At 37.5% G+C, this 10,448-nt stretch overlaps 1 protein-coding gene across 1 annotated transcript; it reads left to right on the top strand.

The window, feature by feature from the left end:
• Window positions 1-855: 855 nt before the first annotated feature.
• On the top strand, window positions 856-2,391 carry LOC147623255 (acid phosphatase 1-like). The gene is made up of 3 exons (XM_086821353.1): window positions 856-1,228; window positions 1,407-1,616; window positions 2,023-2,391. Exons 1-3 carry the CDS (start codon window positions 861-863, stop codon window positions 2,198-2,200), a joined length of 756 nt encoding a protein of 251 aa, XP_086677479.1. The 5' UTR covers window positions 856-860; the 3' UTR covers window positions 2,201-2,391.
• Window positions 2,392-10,448: the final 8,057 nt, after the last annotated feature.

Here is a 10,448-nt window from a genome sequence, read left to right as displayed (position 1 = left end):
AGATATATATATATATATATATGATTTCCAAAAAAAAGCTTGCCTGTGTAACTCCTAGTAGTGACTAGTCTCCTTCCTCTAATACTGTCGTAATAATAAAGGAATCTACGCTCATTATTTCATATTGGCAGATAGCTAAGACAAAAACCCGTCAAAAAATCTTGAATGCAAATGGCATAAGATCCTATGATGGAATCGGTGCTTGAAAAAAAAAAACGTGTATAGTGCAGCAGGTGTAATTACAAGTTCAAAATTTAGGAAATACCCCCAAATTTTGAGTGTGAAGGTTTGTTTTTTTTAAAGAGGTGCTAGTAATAGAACCTATTAATTTTGTAAAAATTGAGACCTTGAAGCTCTGTCAGATGGAGGGTTTTCCACCTGTAAATGAAAAAGTTTTTGGTGCGTGATGCCATTACACCATGTGATGTTATAAAAAGGCACGTCGCACAGCAATGTGAGAAATAGTACCAATAATAACTCGTCAAGAAACACGAGGAACAGCCTTTGAATGGGACCAGTGTTAGGAAAAAACCGTCCTTTGCTTGTAATTTTCACGGCTGAAATTGAGAAAGCCCGGTTATAATTTCACCTAGCCTTGAATTTAAAGGTTCGAATTTTTGCTGAATGGAGGAGAGAACGGGACCAAGACTCGCAACAGATAACAACGTCAGGCCGCGCCCTGTGTGTACTTCAAAAAGGCAAGAGACCCGGCCAAAAATGATGTGCGCACTGTGTGTACTCCAAAAAGACAAGAGACCCGGAGAGACTGACGTGGGGTGACGCAACACGTGTGGCGCGTACGAAAGGGCAAGCTAGCCTACAAAAGCAGAAGCTTGAGCGTTGGTTGGTGATGCGCATCCATGGCATCCCCACTATGCTCCTGCTGCTGCTTCTTCGTCTTCTTCTTCGTCTTGCCCTCTGTGCTTCTGCTGCCTGCCGCCACATGGGCGGGCTCTCACAGGGAGCAGCTGTGCCATAGCTGGCGTTTCAACGTGGACGTGAACAATCTGAGGGGGTGGGCCGAGGTGCCGGAAAAGTGTGAAGCCTACGTGGCGGCCTACATGACGGGCTCCGCCTACCTTGACGACTCTGAAGCTGCCACACAGCAGGCCATAGCCTACGCCGAAGCCTACAACAAGACGAGCGATGGTGGCAAATACATTTGGGTCTTTGATATCGACGACACCAGCCTCTCCACTGTCGCCTATTACGCCCAACACAGTTTCGGGTACGCTTCCCCCCCTGAAAGCAACCCGCCAAAAAAAAAAAAACAAGCCTGTTGTCCCTTTCTCACTTGGGCAGCGGCCACTCAGATAAATATGAAACCGCCCCATGTTGTGTTGGTATGTACACGTCCTGTACATTCATTATCCCCATAACTCCGTCTGTTCCTCTTTTGCCTGCAGAGCTGAAGCCTTCAATGACACCTCATTTGAGGCTTGGGTTGAAAAAGGCATTGCCACCCCTCTCCCTGCATCGCTCAAGCTCTTCTACAAGCTCAAAGAGCTCGGATACTCTGTGTTCTTCTTGACTGGGCGCGACGAGAGCCAACGCAATTTGACTGTTAAGAATCTCCTCAAAGCAGGCTATAAAGGCTGGAAAGGCCTAATCTTGAGGTAATCCCCTTATTGAGAAGCTTACCCCCGAGGTAATCTCCTTATTGAGAAGCTTAATCTTCTGAGGTTATTAAGAGTAGCTTCTTTTCTCTTGACAATCTCTTGAACTTGACCTCTATGGGAGGGCTTAAATCTCAAGGTCAGATTCCCCTTACCAAGATTGCCTTTTTTTTTTTTGGGGTCCGAACATTCACCTTATTAATTGTCAAAATTAAGCTACTAAATATGGCTGGAGTGGTTATGACCCCTCCCTCTCTCTCTTAGCAAACCTTACTCGTTTGCTTCCGATAAGCTAATTTTAAGCCTTTTGCAGCTAAGGTAAATCAATGCCATTACTATCACTAATGACGGCGGTAAATAATGTATACAATTAGTTGACAGGGGTATGGCTAATTACTTGCAACAGGCAAAGCGCGGACCATGGTGTGAAGGCAGAGTTGTACAAGTCAGGGAAACGCAAGGCCCTAGAGGACCAAGGCTACATCATAGTGGGCAACATTGGGGACCAGTGGAGTGACATTACAGGCTACTCTGTTGGCAACCGTGTCTTCAAGCTGCCCAACCCCATGTTCTACATAGGTTGATGGTTTGCTTGTTGTTGCCAACAAGCAAACCATAATAATTAGCCCACTAAAATTGATGCACGGTTAAATCATGTGTTTAAAGCAACCCAATGCGCTCGATTTATAGTGAGTGCATTTGTATTTCTTTGTGTGTAAGGCCTTAGGCTAAGGCAAAAATAGAAATTATTGAGAGTTTTTCTATGTTCTTGTAATCTAATTAATGCACTTTCTTCCTTTACATTACATTGTAGAGACAACTAACCTTATTGTCCACTAACAGAATTGTAACTATCTAACTCTGTGTGTGTGTGTGTGTGTGTGTGAGAAAGAGAGAGAGAGAGAGAGAGAGAGGGAAGGGAGTGACAACCTTACAAATGGATTTCTTGCTATAGATGAAGGATTTTTTCAACACATGAATGTGAACCTTATTACAAATTCCTTCTAAATAACTAGAAAAGGGGGGTTATCATGAGCATGCACAATCAAACAAACTATTTGTGGACTTGTTACTTAATCATACATTCCAAAAATAGCTAAAAGAGGCACCCTTGAACAAGCTATTTTTGGAGCTGTTACCTAATCATGCATTCTTACAAAAATAACTAAAAGAGGGGGATAATTATGGGCATGCACCAACAAACTATTTATTGCATTGTTACTTGATCACACAGATTCTTACAAAAACAACTAAAAGAAGGGGAATGTTATGAGCATCACCATCAACCAAACTATTTGTGGAGTTGTAACTTGATCATACATTCTTACAAAATGGCCTTGGTGCTTGCTTATTTAAGTAAGGGCAAAATAAGCAAGGGCATCATGTTGCTTCTAGCTATAAGAAGTTAGAGAATGTGATAAATACATGATGTGAACATAGAAACTCTTCCATAGGCAAAACAATGCATAACTTTCAAATGAACAAAGTTAGAGGGGAGTATTACTAAATCGTTGTTGATGAAAAATTGATTATAATACCCATGTTCTCTAGTGGAAACAACTTTAATTTCATGCATAGAGAATAAAGGGTGTACAAGAAGTGAAGGTAGATGAGTGAATGATGAATAGGGAGCTACACTATTGGTCTATATATAGGCTCCCAATGATGGTCTATGCCCATGTCACCTATAGTGAAACACACATAAATTGAGTCTAACATGACCCAACTAATTATACCACTTGACTAAGGTAATATGCCCATGTTACCCTAAACACTCGTAATTGAGTCCAACATGACCGAACTAATCATACCACTTGACTAAGATAACATTAGACTTCCTGTAGTTTTCATCCAAACTTGAGTCCAACATGACCCAACTAATCATACCACTTGACTAAGGTAATATTAGACTCCACGTGTCGTGTTTTTTAGTTGCATGGAGGGTTCCTGCGTAGTAGCACTCCTGCAAACCGTTGCCTTCTCCATGCGTAGCAGTCCTGCAATCACCGCTCTCTGCATCGAATGTCCTAGGTACTCAGAGACCTCCACGCTTCTCCATGCATTGGAGTCGCCGACCCATAATTATGAAATGTAATAGGAACTCCTCTTTTAAACTAAAATTTTATTATGCATAGATAGCATAATTATAATTATAATTATAAGCATAATTACGATTAAATCTCTTGATTATTCTTAAATATCCATTTCTCATTTCCAAAAATGTTAGCATAACCCTCTTTCAACTTTAAATGAATTAATATGATTTTTCTTAATCATAAACAAGCTTAAAGAAATTAATCATCATTTTTTACTAGATTAAAATCATAAAAATACCTAATCTTTTTCTCTAGCTTGTCAAGCCTAGAGTTTTGTTTAAGATAATGAGTTTATCATTAAGAACCATCCTTCTATAATAAGGATATTTTTCCAAAAAGAGAGATTTACTAATAAAAATACTATAATTAAGCATAAAGATTAGTATTAAATCATTTAAATATTATGAATCATTAGTATTAAACCATTTAAACATTATGAATCATTAGAAAGCTTGATTTAAAAAAAAAACCATTGAGAAAGATAGAAAAACCATTTAATTGAAAGCTTCCCAAGCATTGAGGGGTTGGGAAGGAGATAACCATTGAGAAAGATAGAAAAACCATGGGATTAAGCCTTACCTTTGATTTTGGCTTGATTCTTTAAAGAAAGAAGTGAAGCCCACAAAGTAAGCTTTGGCCACCAAGTTAGAGGGAGAGCTTTAAACCCTAGCAAGCAAACACACACACACGAGAGCAAGACACAAGAGAGAGCAAGCCTACAAGAGAGAGATAGATATCTGAATTTTCTTCTATCTTCTTCTTCTCTACTCAACCAACATAACATAAAGATAAGAGTACACACTATATGAGTTAGTACTTAACTACTACAACATACAAGGGTCGGTCCATAATGTAAACCCGACTAAATGAGCTGGTGCTATAACTATGCCAATCTTTAGTAATCCAAAATGACTGTTACACAGCCTATCATCCCATTGGCCGCATATCACCCATAATCTCACCAACCATGCCAGTGGTGTAGATGCGGAACCTATCACCCAGGTGGGTCATCAATATCCGCCGTAGCACTAGTTGAGCTCGATATCTTAACAACTCTCCCTTGAGCTCAACTCCACACACTACACTCCAAGTAAACTCCTAAATTTGTGGAGCTTCTCTATGCCCAATGCCTTCGTGAAGATGTCAGCAACCTGATCCTCTGTGCTGACATATATTAGATCTACATCTCCTGCTAGAACCTTCTCTCTCACAAAGTGATTATGCACCTCAATGTGCTTTGTTCTAGCATGATAAACTGGGTTACTGGCCAACTGCGTGCTGCTTATGTTGTCACAATATATGACAACTGCCCTATATCCATAGGCTCTCCCATGTCACCAAGTAGCTTTTGAAACCAAGCTACCTCACAAGCTGCCATAGCAACACCCCTGTACTCTGCCTCTGTAGGACAAGCCAACTGTTGGCCGCTTCTCACTGCCCCAACTCACAACAAATGAGAACATAAAACCACTGGTAGATCTCCTGTCTGCAATACTACCAACCCAATCAGCATCTGTGTACCCATGCAACTGTATCTCTGTACCAGCCTCATAGAAAAGTCCATAATCAACTGTGGACTTTATGTACCTGAGGATCCGTCTAGCCACATCCAAGTGGCTTCCTAGGGGCCTGCATAAACTGACTCACAAGTCCAATAGCATAGCTCAAGTGCCACTGGCCTTGTAATGGTCATGTAGATCAAACTACCCACTATGCACCTGTATATAGTGGGGTCCTCCAAAAGCTCATCTCTATCTGTGGAAAGCTTTGTGTTATGCTCCAATGGCACTGAAATAGGCTTACAGCCTGTCATACCATACTTGGACAGCATGTCCAAGTCATACTTGCCTCTGCAGCAATAGCAAAATGCCATGAGGTGATCTCACCATCTCTATGCCTAAGAAATACCTCAGCTCACCCAAATCCTTCATCTCAAACTTCTACTTCAAAAGCATCCTGACATTATATAAGTTTGCATCACTATCACCAGTGAGATAATCAGGTCATCCACATAGATGACTAAGAGCATTATTCCTCTATCTATTTTTTTCACATATAGTGAAAAATCTACATTGGATATCTAAAATCCAATGGTAACAAGATACTCCCTGATCTTGTTTGACCATGGTCTGGGTGCCTGCTTCAAGTCATACAAGGCTTTACATAACCTGCACACAAAATCTAGATATGCATTACTCTCATAACCTGGTGGCTACATCATGTACACTTCTTCTTTTTGCAAATCACCATGCAAGAAGGCATTCTTTACATGCATTTGATGTAAAGACCAACCCTTTGCTGCAGCCATATCAATGATTGCTCTCACAGTTGCCATTCTTGCAACCGGGCTGAATGTCTCCTCATAGTCTATGCCATAAGTCTGTGCACAGCCCTTGGCAACCAATCTTGCCTGAACCATCAGCATTGTGCTTATACATCCAATGCCTTCTTTTCCTTAGGCAAAGGCACTAACTCCCATGTTGCATTTGCATCCAATGCTGCCATCTCCTCATCCATGGTATCTTCCCATTTCTTATTTCAAATTGCCTACTCAAAGCAAGTGGGCTCAACCTCCTATATTGCTTTTACCATGTAAGCATAATGATGGCTTATATATCCATCATATCTCAACCTGTCAACAGGGTATCTAACCCTCATAGACCTGCATACACCTAGATCACTGCCAGGTGTCCTCAAAACAACCTTGGTTCTCCTTACACTAGGAGTAACCATAGATGGAATGCCAAACCCCTCATCAAGACTCTGCTCAGAGCCACTAGAGTCACCATCCACATATGAGTGACCTGCTGATGATGAGACAGATCAAGCACAAAAGGTTGATTTACCTTTTCCTTCCCTTTTCGTGATACATGTATACCTCCATCATTCCTCAGCCGTGCCTGACCATGGGCTAACATTTGCTAAAGGACTCCCCAGGTCCACTTAGCACATGTGATTGATGCTCTACATGTGGTGCAACATCAGCACTTCTTACATCTGTATCTTTTGTTGCCTTCAGTAGTACTGGTGCATACCAGCTGCTGCTCATCTCATCAAAGACAACATCTCTGCTTACTCGCATCTCAAGAGTGGTAAGGTTATAGCATCTATAACCTTTTTGCTCCATAGCATAACCAATGAAGACACATCCGGTCTTATGTCTATAAACTTATGTTCAGGAGTCATACCATGAATAGCTGCAGTGAGTGTCCTATTCATAATGTACACAACAATTGCTTCTACTGTGTAAGATTTCTCCTCAGCGCGCCTGAATAATGAATAAGCCTTCACTTCAATCCCTTGTAATCATTCCATGTTTCTGAATACAAGAAAATATTATTTTTTCTTGTTTTGCCTAGTGAGATAAAAATTTCTTGAGAGTGGTAAATCAATATTGAGATATTTTTAGATATATAACTTCTACAAATCAATCCCTTGTAATCATTCCCTGTTTCTGAATACAAGAAAATATTATTTTTTCTTGTTTTACCTAGTGAGATAAAAATTTCTAGAGAGTGGTAAATCAATATTGAGATATTTTTAGATATATAACTTCTACAAATATAACAAATATGTTTCCCTACAAATATAACAAAAATTTCTAGAGAGTGGTAAATCAATATTGAGATATTTTTAGATATATAACTACAAATATCACAAATATGTTTCCCTAAAATAGAAAATCAAAAAAAAATTTCCAAGGTGCAATTGAAATTAATTAAAAACGATTTAGAAGACCTTAGCCTAAGGGTTAAGATTTTCTGAAAATTTTGGATTATGGTCCAATTAAGGTTCCTATGGACCAATAAGATTAATCCAAGTGTTTGGATGAGATAAATCCAATGAATAAAATGAAATATCCAAAAATGAGTAAATGCCCACATAAGATGAAGAGTTGACAAGAGTATAAGATTTATTAGTTAAAAATTATGAAATATTACTAAAAAATGAGATATTTTAGAGTAATTATTCATTTTTGACACCTTGGTAAGGAAAGGGGGAGCCTTCAAGGAGGTGCCTAATTCACATGTGTGGAGAAGTTTTAAACTAAAAAATAATAGGATATTTTTATCTCTCCTCTCTCCTGGATAAAACCAAATCAAAAAGGAAGCTAAACTGGTCCAAATCTTGTCCAAATTCAACCAAATCTGAAGCTCGAAAATTCTAGAACTCAGTTGGACTCAGTTAGTGGCCTCCCTCACCTATAAATAGACCCTCATTCTTTTGTATTCTCATCTGTGAAATAAACTATATCGGTATTACTCTAAAATAAGTATATTTTCTATTATTCTCTAAAAATCCGCTACAAATTGAAGAGATTGGGGCTTCTCTCTCTCTTCAACCTTCCTTGGAGTCTTCATCAACATAATAAACCAATTTATTGGTTGGGGGCCTCTCCATAGACTAAAGAGTCAAGCAAATTAAGAGGAGGTAAAGGGTGATTTATGGTCTTTTTTCTTAATCTCTAAATGTTTCTCACTTCTTAACCCCTCTCAAGCTTGAGAAGCATTCAATTGAATGGCTCTTTCATGTAATTAAAACTCTCTAATGAACTTTAGTGATAAATCTTATAAAGTTTCCATTTATGCTTAAATTAAAATGTTTTTTATGCATATCTTATAAATTAAAATGTTTTTTAAGCATATCTCTCTCCCCCCCAAAGAATGGTCATTTCTACGACCTATTCTATATTCAAATGATGCTTCTCATGTAGCAATTCTCAAATCTAAAATTAATTTCTATGCTTGTCAAATTAGAGACCAAAGAAGTGGCTTTTTAATGCTTTTATGCTATTTTAATTTATGAAAAACTTAGGAATCAAGTCCATAATTGGATATTAATCCAAATAATAGTTATTCTATCATATAGTATTACTAAAACGTTATGTTTTCAAAATTATTAAAAATTATCAGTAATAATAGCAGTGGAGCTATGGCAAAATTTCTAAAAAATTAACACATAAATCATTTTCATACATAGTATGAAAAGAGGACTTCCTACCATATTCTAGGATTAACCATCCTAGGTTAATTGAATAATTCTCATCATAACCATGGAAAATTCGATTTTTATGTTTATACATAAATAGTTAATTAGAAAAAAGAAGAATTGCTAGTAATTTATTTTTATGATAAAAGAGAAATTCCCATGACAATAGAATTCCATGTATTCCCAATGAGGAAAGAGAAAAATTTGGAATACTAAAATAATGGATATTTTATTTAAAAATTAAAGAAGAATTTTAGTTAAATTTATTTTTATGTATAGATAAATTTAAATGTTGAAAGAGAAATTCCCAACATAATTTGAATTCAACCATTTAAATGAGAAAAGTGGAATTTCTAGTGTAAAGGAAATAATGGAGATTTTTATTTAATTTTTAAGAGAAAATTTAGTTAAATTTATCTTTTTACATAGATAAATTTAAATGATGAAAGAGGAATTCCCACCATAATTGGAATTCAACTATTTAAATGAGAAAAGTGGAATTTCTAGTGTAAAGGAATTAATGGATATTTTCATTTAATTTCTAAGAGAAAATTTAGTTAAATTTATCTTTTTGCATAGATAAATTTAAATGATGAAAGAGGAATTCTTACCGTATTTGGAATTCAATCATTTGAATGAGAAAAGTGGAATTTCTAGCTTAATGGAATTAATGCATATTTTTATGTAATTTTTAAGAAGAATTTTAGATAGATTTAATTTATGGTAAAAGAGAACTCATTAAATGAGAAAAAGAGGGATTTTTTAGCTTATTCAAAAAAAAGGTATTGGTATTTAGTTAAAAGAAGAATTTTTATGATATTTAAGAAAAAATGGATTTGAATTAAATCTTAGTGTCAAAAGATGAATTTCCACCATAATTCTACCTAATGAATTAAGGTCGAGAAATTATATAGCATAAGGAATATCTTTGGATATTTTAATTGGAAAAATCACTAAATTAATATTTACCCAAAACTAGATGTTTATTTGAAGGGAATCCTTGTTAGAACTAAACCGAATGAATTTGGTTAGACTACGAGAGGGGTAGACAGTAAAACTACTTGTCCATCTCTCGATCTGAATCAAGCAAAAACTTCATAAACCAATTCTTGTTCCTAAACACAAAAACTTCGTGACCGATTAAATCCCGAGAAGACCTTGTTCTGTGGGAGGAGATCAGCGGCAACAAGCGGTGATTCCATGGACCAAGTGCAAGTCTCTTCTTGATCTGACCATGTGACTTAAGGTTCGGTCAGATCAGTTTAACTAGTTAAGACTTTGACTCGTTAGAGTAATTTCCCCGTATAAATATTTTCCCATGGAGGAATCGCCCGTGCCTTCCGGGTGAGGGGAGTTTTTTCTGGGCTCGGGTTTCGGAGGAACCGCCCAGGCTAGCCTCTCGTTCAGACATCCGCGGGGCGAGGCCCCAAGTGTGGATCCCCGCCCCGTGCGGGGGATCCACACTCTCAATTATCAACCTTCTTGTCGCCTCCTGAGTCCCATTCAAGGTCAGAAACAAACTTTTTTTTATAACTAAAACTTCAAAGATTCGAACCTTTAAATTCAAGGCTAGGTAAAATTATAACTGGTTTTTGTCAATTTCAACCGTGAAAATTACACTAAAAGATGGTTTTTTCCTAACACTGGTCCCATTCAAAGGCTATACCTCGTGTTTCTTGACTAGTTATTATTGGTACCCTTTAGCTACTATTTCTCACATTGCTATGCGACGTGCCTTTTTATAACA

Source organism: Cibotium barometz, chromosome 27 (genome assembly GCF_041138505.1).
Source record: "Cibotium barometz isolate CiBa-2024 chromosome 27, ASM4113850v1, whole genome shotgun sequence".
Lineage (NCBI taxonomy): Eukaryota > Viridiplantae > Streptophyta > Polypodiopsida > Cyatheales > Cibotiaceae > Cibotium > Cibotium barometz.
The sequence above is the reverse complement of the archived record's forward strand: the minus strand, read 5'-3'. Positions and strand labels throughout refer to the sequence as shown.